This window comes from Bacillus rossius, chromosome 13 (genome assembly GCF_032445375.1).
Source record: "Bacillus rossius redtenbacheri isolate Brsri chromosome 13, Brsri_v3, whole genome shotgun sequence".
NCBI classification, from domain to species: Eukaryota; Metazoa; Arthropoda; class Insecta; order Phasmatodea; family Bacillidae; genus Bacillus; species Bacillus rossius.
The window spans coordinates 47622220-47640194 of record NC_086340.1 but is presented as its reverse complement, the minus strand read 5'-3'; the positions used below and the strand labels follow the sequence as shown (position 1 = coordinate 47640194).

At 42.7% G+C, this 17975-nt stretch overlaps 1 protein-coding gene across 1 annotated transcript in view; it reads right to left on the bottom strand.

The window, feature by feature from the left end:
* LOC134538538 (1-phosphatidylinositol 4,5-bisphosphate phosphodiesterase classes I and II) overlaps positions 1–17975 on the bottom strand; it is a 106093-nt gene that overhangs the window by 32583 nt on the left and 55535 nt on the right. Inside the window, exon 19 of the mRNA XM_063379946.1 lies at positions 17223–17540. Coding sequence (XP_063236016.1) covers positions 17223–17540 — 318 coding nt within the window. The remainder of the gene's footprint in view (positions 1–17222; positions 17541–17975) is intronic.

The window sequence follows — 17975 nt, the reverse complement described above, 5'->3', positions numbered from 1 at the left end:
GGTAATATGCGGAAGCGGATTTGAAGATGGTCTTACACCAGACAAATTCACCGACTGACCTCTTAAAACCGGAAGCGATACAGATGGTACACCAGGCAAATTCATCGACGGACCTCTTAAAACCGGAAGCGATACAGATGGTGACTGTGCCGGCTGGTTTTCAGGTCTGTCCGCTAGCTTCCTTCCCAATAGTTTATACAATAGGTCTAGACGATTTCTCATTGCATTCAAGCTTTGATTAACGATATGTGGAAACTGAGAACATGAATTAGCTCCACTAACGAGACTATCAACTTTAGCCTCAAAACTCAATAGAGACTCCTTAATAAATTTAGCAGTATCTTCGCGTAGAGAACTCATCAAAGTATTAATTTGAAATTCCATACCGGACACTATTTCCTTACTTACAAGCTTCGGTTGCTCGCCCACGAGTGTTAAAAGCTCTGTAAACGTCGCGCGATCCGTGGCATCAACCTGCCTTAGGTACGCAGTCGTATCAGATTGTTTTTCGTTTGTAGACACCAAAGCATTTTTGATTGCTTCAAAGTGTTGTTTGTGTATATATAAATCCTCGTTGTGTTTAGTCAGAAAAAGATTCTTTAGCTCGCTAAAGTTCCTATTGCAACCACCACTTGACAGAGCCTTCAACAGCTCTAGAATCTTGGCAAATGACTCGCGTGTATCGCTATCTGCCTGACGCAAGTAACTTCCCATTCCCCTCTGCAAGTCACGTGACGAGCTAACGAGATCCTTCACATCCGTAAAAATAACTTTCAGCTCATCACTACTTACAGATACCAGATTTTTCAACTCGTTTAAAACTTCCTTCTCGGGTAAATTTCCTCGAATTTTATCTAAAACATCTGTACTCTTCTTTTCAAACTGATGTAGATACGTTAGCAAATTGTTATTAAGATCCTGTGCGTATGAGAGACTGTTTTTTAGTAGACCAAAGTCTTTTTCTAAATTATTCGCCATCGTACTAATTGCATGTGCGGTGGCACCGGAAGCTACATCTACGTAATTCTTTGTGGCAGCATCTGCCGCGTCACGTGGATCGCCTACACCGCGCAAACGTTTCCCGCCAACCTGACAGTGCCCATCTTCCGTAAGAGTCAGACATGACTGTCGCTGACGTTTATTCCCGCCGCTCCCAAATTTGGAGATGCCCAAGTTCATTCTTCACGAAGGTAACACTATGAAGTGATCGAAGCCACAGCGATAACGACCTTTTTGTAGAGGAAAATCCTTACCTATTACTAGGAAACCATAACCATCATTGCTATTCCAACAGCGAGCACAAACATCTTTAAATTTATTGAATGACATGTCGGTTGTGACGTGCTCGTGGTAAACATGTTGAAGATTTAGAAGATCCATTTTAAATAAAATTATCAAATTAGCATTATCCCGAACCAACTGTTTTCGGGTTTGGCTATACGTTTGAATTAAATAAAAACAATCGCACAATAAATGTCGCCCCATGGAAAAATACTTTTGAACTATTGCCTGTTTTTCGCACCCGATGTCATCGAAAATTATAATCGAATTGGGTAGCAATTTGCTTGGCGGCACTACCTCTTCATTTTCACGAAATAGAAAAAATTTAATACCTTGAACATGAGACAATACCTGCGCCAAACGTTTATATTTTGGTTGTTCTATGCTCTTGCTATACAAATAAATATTCTCGAAACGCACTCCGTTAGGATGTTGTATAAGCGAAAGTAAAATACATGTTTTCCCGCTGTTTGAAGGTCCGGCAATTATACATCTTATGGTATTCGGCAACAGCGGTCCGTGGCGTTGTTCCCGTTTGCTTATAAAATCATCGTGAATAATTTCGATCGGAAGACTGTCATGTTGAGGGATTACTTCCATCGTTACAACTGAAGCGTAAAAAGTATAAAACCGTCTTATTTATACCCCCCAAAGTCATTAAGCTGATATGCGTCGTGCTGGAAGGAGGGTGAAGGGTAAAGGTCTTATTAACCCTGCCATAAATAAATTACCTTTCGAGCTACATTTGCCAACTTATCAGTACTGTGGGCCCGGTACAAAACTTGAAAAACGTTTAGCACGCGGAGACCCAGGCAAAAATCAATTAGATAGAGCATGCAAAGAACACGATATTTCATACGCAAATAGTAACGATTTGGAGAACAGACATCAAGTGGACCGTATTTTAGCACTTAAAGCTAAACAAATTGCACAGAACCCTCAAACTAAGCTAGGTGAAAAGATCGCGGCTTGGAGCGTAAGTAAAATAATGAGTGTTAAGCGTAAACTAGGAGCCGGCATAAGAATCGCAAAGAAAAAAAATAAGAAAAATAAACGTGATAAAAAGGGCGGTGTTATACCATTTCTATTTCCAGCTCTGGCAACCCTCGGTTCTTTGATCGGAGGCGCAGCCGGAATCGCAAAGAGCGTGACAACCGCTAATAATCAGACTAAATTGTTGCAACAAAATGCATAACATCACAGACGTATTCAGGCCTTAACAAATCGAAGCAAAAATGGTGCGGGGCTTTTTTTACGACCATTCAAAGCCGTTGGAGGAGGCGTGGGAGGACGCAGCTGCCGCAACCGCCGCAGCCGCCGGAAGCGAAAGGGGGGAAAGGGAAGGGTGGGACGCTATTAACCCTCCTGCCACACGACCCCACGCGGGGAAGGGTCGCTCTCGCCGCAGCGACTAAGAAAGCAGTAAAAAAAAATGAGGAAAGGGTGATTTTAGCCTTGCCTCACAGACCGCTATCTACGGCGGATTTAGAAAATGCGGTATTCAAGTTGAAAATCAAAAATTTCCGAGGTGTTTTCATGAGAGATAACTTACCTTTAAAACCGAAACAGTACGAGTGCGGGATTATTAATCTAGACGTATCGACAGGAAAAGGAACTCACTAGGTTGCATATAAAAAGTCTGGCAGCACTGCGCTGTATTATGACAGCTATGGCGACCTCAGACCGCCTCCGGAAGTAAGAAAGTATCTGAAAGGCACGATGTTAAGTTACAATTACGATAGACAACAGACGATTAAATCGTGGAATTGCGGTCATTTATGTTTAAGATTTCTCGTGTCCGCGTATAAGAAGCAAAATAAATAATTTCAAACAGCACAGATACACCAGCCATTGACGCGTACAGTCTATACCAGAGTGCAACCTATCCTGGTGATCCATACTGTAGTGCAAGCTAACCTGAAATGTCAATTTCACTTATATTAACGGGAAAAAATTCTGAATTACGGTCCATATATTTTCCACTCCTTGACCTTACGAATGGAGAGTGGCAGATTGGGCTAATCAACTTTCAAACATACCATTCCATTCCGAACGTTGACGAAAAAAACAACAAATTCCGTTTTTCGAAAAACAATGGTCCTGTGTCTCAAATTATTCTTCCCGTCGGAAGTTATGAAATTTCAGATTTGGAAAGTTACATCGGAGATCTGTTACCACACGATGCGACATTTATTTTGAGAGGCAACCCTAATACATTGCAATGTAATATGCATAGTAATTACGATATCAATTTTAAAGGAAGCAATACGATCGGAAAAATGCTCGGTTTTGAACCTAAAATTTACGTGGCAGGTCGAATGCACGAGTCAACACAACCGGTCAATATTTTCCCTGTATCGGTCATACGTATAGATACAAATATTGTGGGCTCCCGCTATTTAAACAGAAACCTAGCTTGAGCATACACGAGTTTTACCCCAGCGTCCCGCCTGGTTATAAGGTCATCGAAGTACCTAAATCTGTCATATACGTTCTGGTGATCGTTAAACGAATACACGAGTTGTCTGTGAGGATAGTCGACCAAAACGGGAAGCTCATCAATTTTAGAGGCGAAGAAATAACGTTACGTCTGCATTTAAAAAAAATATGGGAGTGAATTACTTTGGCATTCATAAAGGCTCCGGCGGTTTCGAAGGCAGACCCAGTAGTCAGCGAGACGCCAAGCGGTTAACACGTAAAAATATACGCTTTCTCAAGAAACTAGGATTCAAAGTATTCCAAAATGGATTCCAGCATTCTCCAAGTCGACCAGCCAATTCAATTTGAAAATGATATCACGAAAACGGAAATACATAGCTACCGGCCATTCATTTCGGGTCCTTATGATTTAAATTCCGAGATACGTATCGCAATCCAGAATTCTGATATTTATTGTCTGCCTTGCAAAAGCCTGTTAAGAATCCGCGGAAAATTCGTCAAACCGGATGGCCAGGCCGCTACATACGCAAAAATTGTCAGAAATGGAATTTTACACATGTTTAACAGAATTGCGTACGAGGTAAATAATTTACAGATAGATGAATGTCGCGACGTTGGATTAGTCACTACGATTAAAAACTATCTTTCGCTAACGCCCAGTGAAAAAGCCGTTTCCAAGATGGCTGGCTGGGGCTTGACTGAAGACTATAGTGTACCCATTAATGCAAACGGCGATTTTGAAATATGCGTGCCTTTGAGTCGTCTCATGGGATTTTTCGAAGATTATAAACACGTTTTAGTTAACGTTCGACAAGAATTAGTGTTACTTGTTTCAAACTCTCAGAACAACGCGGTGTTAGACACGGCAGCGCAACCGTTGCCTGTGACACTAACACTCACGAGCATCGATTGGCTAATGCCTCATGTAACCGTTTCTACCGCACAGAGGATTCGTTTGCTTAAAATGGTTGAAAAAGGAAAAAACATAGACATTGCTTTCCGATCCTGGAGCCTCGAAACGTATCCGGCCCTGCCGCAATCTCAATCGGTACATTGGTCCGTGAAAACATCATTTAATACGGAAAAGCCTAGATATATAATAGTAGTCGCATTTCAAACGGGTAGGCAAAACAACGTCGCCGGTGATAAATCAAAGTTTGATCATGTTGACATTAAGAATGTGAAAGTTTTTTTGAATTCGGAATCCTATCCGTACACAAACCTGGATAGTAATTTTCCTAATGATAGCTATCTGCTGGTGTATAACATGTACGCGGAATTTCAAGACTCATATTACGGTCGTCAATCATCACCACTTCTCGATCCGGAGAAATTTAAAGATATGGCTCCTCTCTTTGTGTTTGATGTGTCTAAACAGAACGATAAGATGATTGGAGGAGTCGTGGATTGTAGAATAGAAATTACCACAACGAGAAATATTCCCGTCGGCACTCAAGCACTCGCACTAATTCTGCACGATCGATTGGTTTCGTATAACCCGAGAGACAAATCTATTAAAATTCTAATGTAACGTAAGTGATAACGCAGTCTTCCCTGGGACGTCATGCTGTATGCCAACCTCCAGGGATGCTACTCTCAGCACGGTTTCGTCTTAAAAGAGATAAGCATGGCTAATGACGAAGGGGAGATAATTACGAGAACATTTCAGCCGCCATACTCGTGGAATTACCTCCACAGAAATTACCAGAGAACAAATTCTTGGTTAACTAGACATTTCCACGGCATCCATTGGGATGACGGGTCTGTTTCCGTATACTTCGTTGCAAAACATCCTGTCAGGACACATCAGCGGAACCGTAATGGTGGCAGGCGTAGAGCAAAAAAGGTGGCTTGCAAAGTTGTGTAAAAAAGATGTTAATATTCAGGATGCTCAGACCGAGCTCGGATGTCCGTCACTGAAAGAACTGAATAAAATGTATACGCAAGATAATAGCCGTGCACGGCCCGTTACGTCACGACATAACGCCGCGCTGCTTAGGGCTTGGGCGTTGGAGCATTGCCAAGCGACGCCAGACCCTGCTTGCTTCCCCCCCGATACAATAAATTGAAAGCGTCGCTCGTGGGGAGGGGGAGCCCGGTGGGGGTGGGCACCCTCGGTGTTATAGCGTCGCTCGTAGGGATGGGGGAGCCCGGTGGGGTGGCCACCCTCGGTGCTATAAATGTAACGCGTCGTTCGTAGGGGAGCCTAGTCACCCTCCAAGCCACTCTTCGTACAAATGCAGTTTAATCCGGACACGCTGTATCGGGATGTGTTGCTCGGCTGCGGTCGCGTGAACTTCGAGACGGCGGACGGTCGGCAATGGTTGCACGTGTACACAGCGTTGGGACACCTGGTTCGCGAGGACGCAGACAAGGAAGTGATAGAGCTGCCTTGCACTCAGCAAAACTGCAGCGTAAGACTCCTACGGCCGGACACACACCTCCCATGCTCTCCGGAAACTCTGCTCGTCGAGGCCGCAGATGAGGTGGTGCAGGTGTGGCCCGGCCAGGAGCAAGGTTTTGTTGAGTTCGAGGTGCTTCGTCCCAACGGCACGGTGGTTGCCTGGAGTGAATCGTGTGATTCGTTCACACACGCAACATTCCTCGACGGGGGCAACCACTCGTGGAGTGTGCCGTGCAACCCGGACATCTGCGACCTGCACACCGCGGACGGCTCCGACGACGAGGAGGAGGAGGACGGCCGCCGTCGCGGCTAGACATCTGCCGCCAGCCGCCAGCCGCCAGCCGCCCGTCTTCGCCAGTAATAGCTCTGGTGAGTGACGTCCGCCATGTTCCCACCCATCTGGGGCCGAGACCCCATCAAGACCAAGAGGGAAAAGTCTAGACACATCCGCGGGCCGTATCCCGCAGGCTTAAGACTAGCTTCCGGTGAACATCTGGACGTTCCCATGCCGCTGTTCGAGGATGTTCGTTATTTAGATACGAACCCAGAACAATTGTCAGATGATGGTTTTAGTGATAATCAAAGTGACCGAAACTTCTATGACATTCCTATTTCTTTGGCTTCACGCCGATGGCGAGAAAAAGCGAAGAAACACAGAATAGCGGATCCTAGGTTAACTCACACTTTACCGCAGCTAATGTACGACTGCCAAGAAACTAGATATCTTTACGTGCATTCTAGCCTGCACTGTGTCGAATACCGTGTTAGATATTACGACATTGAGAAGGATTGTGAATGTCTGCCTGTATACTTTGAATCGTGTCGCGATAATATCCATTATCGCATGTGTTGGGATAAATCATTCCCATATACTACCATGAGACTGTTAACATCGTTTCACTGTGAAGATAAGAACTGTTACGTGCACTTATGCCATCCGCTGGCTAAACATCCAACAACCGTTGATGAACTCAGGACCTCTAGAGTTAAAAATGATGAAACTTTCATAGAGCGCTGTACCGGAACCGATCATTGTCGGAAGAAAACGTACAATGTTTTGTTGGGAGACGATGACGACCTGAACACACCGTGTGTAGGACACCTATGTCCTATTTACCGTGCAAAAGTAATAAAAGGGTCAAACTTTTCAGTGCCTAAATCATTACCTCTTGCGCCATATGTCGGATTCAAGCTATCGACGAAACGTAAACTTTTCTAAAAAAATTAAATAAATAAACCATGAACTGTTGTGAGTCAGCGTGTTGTAACACCCTCTGTGAATACACTGCAAGTTTATTTATGGAAGCCATACGTATAATTGCTAAAAGACAAACAGAGTCTCAGCTCAGTGTGGAGTGAGCCTCGGTCGAGTAAACATGTCGTTTAATCCGGGTAACCATTATGAAAACCTGTCTCGTGGTTTATCAATGGTGGAGTACTCAATCTGGAATAATGGCATCCTGAAGAACTATGTGGAGAGTTGTGACGGTCACTTTCACACTGTTCAGATTATAAACCCGGACACTAACGATTTACCCCTGGAAGTTAATCAGTGCAATTCGTACGGACGTTGTGCAGTTAATTACATGCGAAAATACACGCCATTGCCTTGCAGTGTCGACGAAGTCTACAATCACGCCTTGCAAATGCCAGAACTGCATTCACCCGACTGTGCATCAGCTATCATCGAGCCTGCGAAACCAGCGCGCAAGAAATGTCAGCGGAGAGTGCCCGCAACGTATGCACCGCGCAAGACTCGAACCCGAGACCTCAGCCATCTGGGACCCGTCAGTCAAGATGGTGATCACAACGTTCAGCAGAACCAGCACGAAAGAGACCTAAGCAATGCCAAAATAGCCCTACGTACTGTACTCATAGAAATGTATAACAAACTGTAAGTTTTATGACTTGTGCTTTATTAATTTAATACGTGGTTTTTGTGGAAATAACCTCTTCATATCAATTATTTGTTGTAATTTAAAACACACATAAGTGTGGTATAATATGAAAAGTTTTATATGTAATTTTGGACTCTGATTAAAGAGTCATAATATATATTTTTTAATTTAATACGTCGTTTTGTGAAAAAACCTCTTCATATCAATTATTTGTTGTAATTTAAAACACACATAAGTGTGGTCTATTATGAACAGTTTTATAAGTAATTTTGGACTCTGATTAAAGAGTCATAAATTATTTTTTTAAATTTAATCCGTCGTTTTGTGAAAAAACTCTTCATGTAATTTGTTATGTGTATAATTTATTTATTGTATGAGGAGTGGTTTGAAGAGTGACTTTTGAATAAAAACTGTAAATGTTATTACTTGTTATATTATTTGAATACTAGCCTGTTCATTGTGTTACTGGGGTGAGATCCGTCTGGAGGGAGGGGTGATAAGTTGTAAAAAAAAATTACCAGACGCAACGCGCTGCGGCGTGAGGGGTTCCCAGAGTAAAAAAAAAATGCTGGCAGCCATATTGCCACATTAGTTAAATATATAAACGCCACAGACTGTGAGGGGCCACAGTCTCTGATCAGTCGCCGCACTGCTGCTGCCGCCGCACTGCTGCTACCTCGACGAGCAGAGCTGCGCCTCCTGTTTTTTCCAGCAAAGGTAAGATAGATAGATAGATAGATACAATTTACTGTAAATGTATTTACTAAGCTGTTTGAAATGTTAGGATGATATTATTATCATCTTGTATGGAAATATTCTTTTTTTCATTTAACGTGAAAATAATATCTTACTAAGCTGTTTGAAATGTTAGGATGTTATTGTTATCATTTTGAATGGAAATATTCTTTTTTTAATTTAACATGAAAATAATATATTACTAAGCTGTTTGTAATGTTAGGATGATATTATCATCATTTTGAATGGAAATATTCTTTTTTTTTCATTTAACATGAAAATAATATTAAACTTCAACTTTCTTCACCTTTTACTACCACACAATGTTTTCGCATTTACCATCTATAATTTATTAACGTTTCCTACTTCATTAATACGTAAATGTTTTTTTTTTTTTTAGAAAATATTTCCATCTAGAGATATTCTCTAAAAAAAATTTATTTTAAAATCTTGCAAACGGATGGGAGATTTCGTGTACAATCTATCATAGTTTTCTGAAGAAATAAAATTAATTTAAAATTATTATGTCAAACCCGTACTCCATAGCTACGTCTACTAAATTTTATTCTTTTCTTTTTGTTTTAGCTTTGTGCTCACTGTTGAACGTAATTTCCCTCTCTCTCTCTCTCTTTCTTTATTTTCTATATCTTTTCTCTTAATATGTCTTCCCGTTCTTCTTCCCCCGAGGCAAAGCGACTCCGTCTTAATGAAGCTGGGCCTTCTATCCCTGACTCTCGCGATGGTGGGCGGGGGTCAGGGGTGGAGTTGGCGCAGGGGCCTGACGTCTTGCCTCGCCTGGAGGGTGTTACCTTGAACACTGCATTTGCTAACAAGATAGTGGACTTTCGAATTGGAAATGATATTGAAAATGTCGATCCGGACTTGGACCGGTTTCTACAGAGATGTAGGGTTCCCTTTCTGGACTTAACTAACGAATTAATTCGCCCCTTTAAAGTTTACGTTTCACTCTCGGCTTCATTTGTTAAGGAATCTGCGGAGGGAAACGAGAGTGAAACTTTTCATTTCACAACTCACTCAACCGCGATACTGCACTCTGATGAGGTAGGGGAAATCTACGATTCGACATTCATTCCGGAAATCAATAAACACGTTAGTGATTTCGGTGCGCGTGGCAGTGGCTGGGCTCTAAAAAGATTGATTAACATGGATGTACATGTTTCAAGCTATAGAGTTTTCACGGTTGGCGCAGCGCACACGAAATTGCCGGCGTTTTTGTACAATAGGAAAGCTTGTGTTAACATTGAGTGTCCCGAGCAGCACTGTTTCCTGTATGCCGTCATGGCAGGTGTGTCGACGGCGGAAGGCAATGTTTCTCGAGCCACTTCGTATCCAAATCCACTCGTGTATTTTAATACGAATGGCTTGACGTTTCCCTCCACTCTGCATCAGATTAAAACATTTGAGAGGAACAATGATATTTCCATTAATGTTTACGCTTGCGTAGATTCTAAGGGGAATATCGTTGACGAATGTTTTAGTGGCAAATCTGAATCCTCGATCCAGCCTCTTCGCGTATCCTCTGAGCGGAGAGAGAGACATGTAAATATACTGGCGATTCGTTCGAGTGGCGCGACAGAGCACCTACATTTTGTTTACATAAAATCAATGTCCAGATTATTGCATTCACAATTGTCCAAGACGCAACATAAGAAATGGATTTGCGAGCGCTGTCTTCAGTATTTTACAAGCGAAGACAGATTAAATTCACACAATGTTCTCTGCAGCCAGCATCAGGCAGTGCGGACCTGTTTCCCTACAGAAGAGAACAAGTATTTGCAATTTACACACTTTGCAAAACAGGACCGCCTAGGCTTTATTGCGTACTGTGACACCGAGTGTTACCTGAAGCCTTTCTCCACCTGTTTGCCCGGTGACGAGTCTTCTAGCACTACGCGGGTAAACGAACACGTGCCTTATGCATGTAGCATTTTGTTAGTATGTGGGTACGATAGCTCTTTGACCAAGTATGTGCAATTCGAGGGTGATAATTGTATTGCCGAAATGATCGCAGAATTAGTTTCAATGACACAGTGGGTTTGCGATATTTATTCAAAGACCATTACTATTAAGACACCGACCCCGGCCGTCTCTGCAAGGCTTGCGAGTCAAACACATTGCCATATCTGTCAGAAGGTATTGGCTGGGCAGACGGTGCTCGATCACTGCCATTTTACTGGTGAAATACGTGGTTATGCCCATTCTAAATGCAACCTGGCTTTCAGGATGCAAAAGAATCAACTCGTCGCGGTTTTTCATAATTTACAAAATTACGATGCCCACTTTTTAATGCAACATTTAGTTTCGCGGCGGATTGCACAGCCGGACGGTTCCTTCGTTGTGGAGAACCCCGGCAGTGTCAAAGTCCTTGGAGTTACAATGGAGAGCTACAAGTGCATAACAAAATACATACCCATTTCAGATAATGCGCAAGAAGGCATGCGCACTGTGCGTCTTAGATTCATAGATTCACTTAACTTTTTAAATTCATCTCTGGAAACTCTCGCTGGCAATCTCACGCCAGATAAATTGAAAGTCACCCGTTCAATGTTTCCAGATGACACACAGTTTCAGTTAGCTACTCGTAAAGGTGTGTTTCCCTATGATTTTGTTAAATCTAGTGAACAATTGCAGACTGCCTCGCTACCCCCTAAGGAAGCGTTCCATAACGTAATGAGTGGCACGGACGTGAGTGATCTGGACTATACTCACGCTCAAAAGGCTTGGGACGTCTTCCATTGTGCCACATTGAAAGAGTACGCACTTAGTTATCTTAAGGTGGATACTTGTTTGCTGGCTGACATATTCGAGTCGTTTCGTTTCGTTTGCTTACAATATTATTCATTAGATCCTGCCCATTACATTACCGCTCCCTCGCTCGCATGGGATGCACTTTTATTTAAAACCGGTGCGCGTCTTGAGCTGATAACCGACCCGGATATATACCTCTTCCTAGAGTCAGCCGTTCGTGGAGGTATAACAAACGTTAGTCGACGTCACGCGAAAGCCAATAATGTTCACATGTCCACTCACGACCCGAGCCTTCCGTCTTCGTACATCTGCTATTTCGATGTAAACGCTTTGTATGCTCACACAATGTTAGATAAACTTCCCGTGGGCAAATTTGAGTGGGTTCCCAGGGATGAGTATGCGAGTTGGGATTTCAACGCCATTGACATAGATGGCGATACGTCATATTTCGCGGAAGTGGATTTGACCTTTCCCCCGATGATTGTCACGACCGCCTATCAGATCTGCCTCTGGCCCCTGTGAATGGCGTACCGCCAAACGGGCGAATGAGTAAATTATTGTTAACTCTCGCGCCGCGTAATAATTATGTTGTTCATGCTAAAACACTGCGGCACTACGTTCGGTATGGGGCGGTCATCGGCCAGGTTCACCGCGTGCTGCGGTTTGAACAGGCGGCCTGGATGAAAGATTACATAACCTTTAATGCTGAGCGTCGTGCCCAGGCTGCGAATCCCTTCGAAAAATCGTTTTTTAAGTTACTATCGAATGCTGTTTACGGGAAAAGTTTAGAGGATTCTAGAAAACACAGAGACATTCGCATCGCTTCGTGTTACGAAAGTATTTATGGGGCAGCCGAGCTGATTGGTCGTCCGACATTCAAGGGTCGGCAAATCGTCGATGAAAATCTAGTTCTCATAGAGTTGCAGAAAGGTTCGATAACCTTCGATAAACCTTTGTACACGGGTGTCGCCATTTTAGATTTGTCAAAATTGATTTTATACGACTTTCATTATAACTACATGCAAAAAAAATTCCCTCCACAGTCTCTGCATCTCTTGTACTCGGACACTGATTCGTTAATTTACCACGTTCAGTGTGATAACGTTTACGATTCCATTCGACCCGACTTAGCTTCACGTTTCGACACGTCAAATTATGCGCCAGGTAATGATCAACGCTTCCCCTTAGTCAACAAGGGTGTAACAGGGGTGATGAAAGATGAAGCCGCTGGCAAGATCATTACGGAATACGTGGGTCTTCGCCCGAAACTCTACGCATACAAGATGGAGGATGGTTCTTGTATGCGTAAAGCTAAAGGAGTTAAGGCCAACGTAATCCGATCACTTCTGTTCCCTCATTACCTGGATTGCTTGCTTAAAAATTCACGGATTCTAGGCAGTCAATACCATTTCCGTTCGCGAGGCCACGCCGTGTTTACGGAGCGAGTGAACAAGGTAGCACTGTCTTCAGGAGACGATAAGTGTTGGCTTTCTGAAGACGGTGTCAGCACATTACCTTGGGGACATAAAGATCTGTGTCCTTTTAAAACTCGTGCCTCGCCCGATCCCTCCTAATAATTGTACATATTTCCATTTTTTTTTTCCCTCTGATTACGTTCACCAGTGAGACGAACACTGCTGACGTAACCTCCAAGCAGTGGTTGCAGGAACACAACAGCGCTCACCACTCCTCCCCTGCTCGGAGGGTTTTCAAGCGTGTATATATATGTGTGTGTGTGTGGGGGTTGAAGGCAAACAACAGCGCTTCTTCCGCCTCCCCCCCCCACACAAAAGAAAAAAAAACTTATCCCGAGAGGGGTGTGTTCACCTCCCCCCACCGCGCCGCGCCATGATCCTTTCCATTATGCGTGTGGAGAGAAAAACCGTTGGTATGTTAAAGAAAATGTGTAGAGATGTTTTTGAAAAAAAATATATTCCCTGTTACCATGTTAGCTTGCATATTATTCAATCTATCATGATTTAACGTAAAAATAAAAGTTTGTTTCAAGTTGCCTCTCAAAGTAAATTCAATGTATCCTGATTTATAGTAAAAATAAAAGTTTGTTTCAAGTTGCCTCTCAAAGTATATGCAATCTATCCTGATTTAACGTAAAAATAAAAGTTTGTTTCAAGTTGCCTCTCAAAGTATATTCAATCTATCCTGATTAAATGTAAAAATAAAATATTCCCCTGTTTTTTTTTAAATTTATATAAATCATCCTCTTCATAGGATGCCTGAAATTTGTGTGACGTTCTACAGATCTCCCCAACCCCAAGACAAATGGAAAGGATACCATCAGCGTTGGCGGCCTCTTTCTTCGAGGAAGAGGTGGAGGAGGGTGGGGGGACCAGTATACCAGCCGACATTGCGGCGGCCTTCTTCGCAGAAGACCTGCTGGAAGGGCCGTCGTCTCCCCCTCCTCCTCCACCGCCGGCCAAGACTTCGCCGCTGCTGTTGGTGGCGGGCCCCTCTGGGACATGTCCCTGGGGTCGGCCGCTAACAGCCGACGAAAAAAGAGGGGTACGGCTACCTGCTACGAAGCAGAAGGTGCCGGCTCTGCCTAGCGGCGAAGTCGTGGCCAAACTGATGGCAAGGAAGCCCAGCGGGGTAGGGGAGGGGGTAAAAAAAAAAATTTTTTTTTAAACTAAGTAATATCGTTGTGTTGACTACATTATTTCAATACCCATTATGTGTTACTTGTGGCTGGTAACTTAGTATGCAGAAAATTGGTAATACGTGTAAAGAACTATGCGGTCATGGTAGACTGCTGTTAATGTTTAAAACTCTGTTTTTGTTTGGAAAAATAAATGTACTATTTAATATAATTTTTGTAGCAATGCGCTACTCGTAAAAAAAAAAACTGCTGTGTGAAAAAATAATATATACATACATACATACATACATACATACATTATAGTTGAACAGAAACATTTACGTAAACGAGACTATGGCAAAATATTATTATTATTATTATTACAAGTTACTTTTACCAGGTATTAATCAAATGGCAGGTACAGGTAACTAACACACCAGGTAGACGTAATATTTTCCGAGACTATGGCAAAATATTATTATTATTACAAGTTACTTTTACCTGGTATTAATCAAATGGCAGGTACAGGTAACTACCACACCAGATAGACGTAATATTTTTTTTAAGTGTTGGGGAAAAAAAATGTTATATTTTAACTTTGGAAGAAATTACATTTGTATACAGTTCTCTTCGGCTGCGGCGGCCGCCACCCCTCTGCGAGCGGACCGCTGCCAGTGTATGAGTCATTATTTAAATAAAAAAAATGACAATGGGGGACGAAGGGTTCGAAGCGGTCTTCGGTTGCAGCCGGCACCCCTCTGCGAGCGGCGTCCCCTATGCGGACACCTGGCTGTCTGAGTCATTATTTAAATAAAAAAAATTACACAGGGGGGGACGAACGAAAGGGCCGTTGGGAGTACGCGCCATCGTCGTCTGCGCGGCTCCAACACCCCTTGGGAAAACATATATTTTAATTTTTTTTTTTAAATATAGAATGCCTATAAATGCACAATACCTTTTCTTTTAAATGACAAGTGACGTAATAAGCATACTTTTTTTTATCGATCCTATCGAAGTTGGCTCACAATCGATTAGTCAATCCCAATCTTGAGCCGGCAACCGGTGGCGCCATACATACTATAATATTTTTCACCTACTACACACCACACCCCCCATCCTAGTTTTAATTCGCTGAAATACGTAAAGTATAATTTTTTTTATCATCACGCTATAAGCATAAGTAATGCCTATAGCTTTTTTTATTTATTATTATTATAGACAGACATGCTACACACCAAATTAAGAATACTATAACTATACTGGTCTAGTACTATAAGAAAACATGGCTACACTTCAGTGTGTGTTTTTTTTTCTTCAAAATTTGGCATCTACTACTACTACTACTACTACTACTACTACTACTACTACTAGTATAGTCATAGAGTAGTGGCTGACGAAATAATACTTTCTTTTATATTCAAACTTGAGAGAAATGCAAAAAAACAAAAACAATGACTATAAATGGGGAAGAAAAAAAAGATGGCGGCCTGGTATGCTGTGCTACAAGATGATGGCGGCCTGGTGTGCTATGCTACAAGACGGCGGCCTGGTATGCTGTGCTACAAGATGATGGCGGCCTGGTGTGCTATGCTACAAGACGGCGGCCTGGTATGCTGTACTACAAGATGGCGACTTTCAGCAATCGATTGTCATACATATATATAATATGATTTAATTTTTTTTTCCAAGGTTGGCTGTTCTGGTTACTTCCTAGCAGTCGAAAATATTATTATTTTTTTTCCAATGTTGAAATAAACATGGCGGCCGGCCCGTTTTTTTTAAATTTCCCGCTTAGCAATATAAAAAAAATATAAAACATGGCGGCCGACTAGCAGCCGACACTATACATATATTTTTTTTTAATTTCCCGCCGTTTAAATTGGCCGACTAGCACTATAAAAAAATAAACATGGCGGCCGCATAGCAGCCGATGCGCCTCGTTTAAATTTACCGCTTAACACTATAAAAAAATAAACATGGCCGCCGCCCGTTTTTAAATTTGCCGACTAGCACTATAAAAAAATATATATATACCTTCTCTTTAAAAATAAATAAACATATTTTATAAGCATATATATACAACATCTGAAATTATTTTCTCCAATATGGTCTCGTGGTCCTGTGGTTAGCATGACGGACTAACCGTCGCCACCCCTCACATTTTTATACTTGTAAAAATAATTCCGGCGAGCGACACTAGCGCTACCTACCTCCCTCATTTAGAAACATACACACACACCCCCTCACCCTCCACCTCCCCCTCCGCAACGAACACGCCCGAAGTTACCCGACGAGATATATCGATCCTACCGAAGTTGGCTCACGATCAATACACCCAACCACCCTCCACGTGACGTCACCAACCCAGACAAGCACCTGTCATGAAAACACCTGTCAGAAAAACACCTGTCACACATGCACCTGTCGGACAGGTGCACGACAGGTGCACGACAGGTGCAGGTGCACCTGTCGCTTTGTTGACACTGTCCCAGAACCGGCGTGTTCCCCCTACTACAATAATAGTAAACCACTATGTATTTGGTTTTCGATGCAGGGACCCGAAAATGTGTAAGCACCAGATTGTGATAGACGTTGTTCACTCTTCTGTAGACACGGTACTTCCAGATATATTAAACTGGGAAGTAAACAACTTAACACACATTACATGCATTAAAATGTACACATTGTGTAGTTTACTTATGCAACATAGTTTTGAGGCTACTAGGTTAATTTTTTTAAGGTCATCAATGTTTATATTTTGTTACGCTTAAGTGTAACAGAGTTTTGTAAAATTTCACAGCTTTTGTATTCCAAGAATTGATTTATTAATTTCTTTCATGAAGTTTCTGCTTCAGTAATGAAAGGTTTAACCTTGATTAGGTGTTCTATCCTACCTCTGAGATGGTCACATTTGTTCAGCCCTGATTAGGGAAGTAGTACAAAAAGTTGTTTTATATAATTTCTGTGACTTAAGATCTTTGAAAAGTTTTTCCTCCTTCAGGAGTGCGGCAACTGCAGAAGCTACCAAGGCAGAGATGGAGGGCAGAATTCAATATAATTCTAGACTTATAATACAGCAACTCACAAGCAAGTGTACACGTACCTCCTTTCGAACCTCTTCCAAAGCCTGCTGCACTTCGTTGTGCTGTCTCTCCAAGTCGTATCTGCGCCTGTCGTACATCTCCGTCAGCCGTACTCGCTCGTGAACACCCTTCTCCACCATGGCACTGTCCACCTCTCGCTTGATGCGCACCATCTCATCTCTGTCGCGGTGCACCTTTGAGCGAGTCTTTATCTCGTCACGCCGCATCGCCTGCAACCGGCGCATCATGTCCTCCTTCTCTCTGTGCAGCTCCGCCTGCAGCGTCTTCAGCTGACTGGACTGCGACAACTTCATCAGCTTCTCCACCGACGAGAAGATCTGCACACACGCACCCTCAATTACCTTTTATTAAGGATAAAACCATTTCATTTTTACATCTGTAACATGCCCACCAACAGTCTGAGGTTTCAACAGTGGAGACAAACACACAGACAGAGACAGAGACAGACAGACACACAGAGAGACAAAGAGAGACACACAGACAGAGACACATACACATACACACTCAGTCAAATACAGACACAGAGAGAGAGAGAGAGAGAGAGATTAACAGGTGACAAGGGACAAGTGGGAAGTGAGGATAATGGACATTCTCCCCCCCCCCGACAAACCACGAGCAAGCAGGCACCGCTGCAAATGCAGACGGCCAACAAACGAGGTGAGGAAGCCACAAATCTGCCGCGACTCAAACCAACACAATACGTAAACAAACACAGGAATAAACAATAACAATTGCTAAAGTGGTTGCATTAT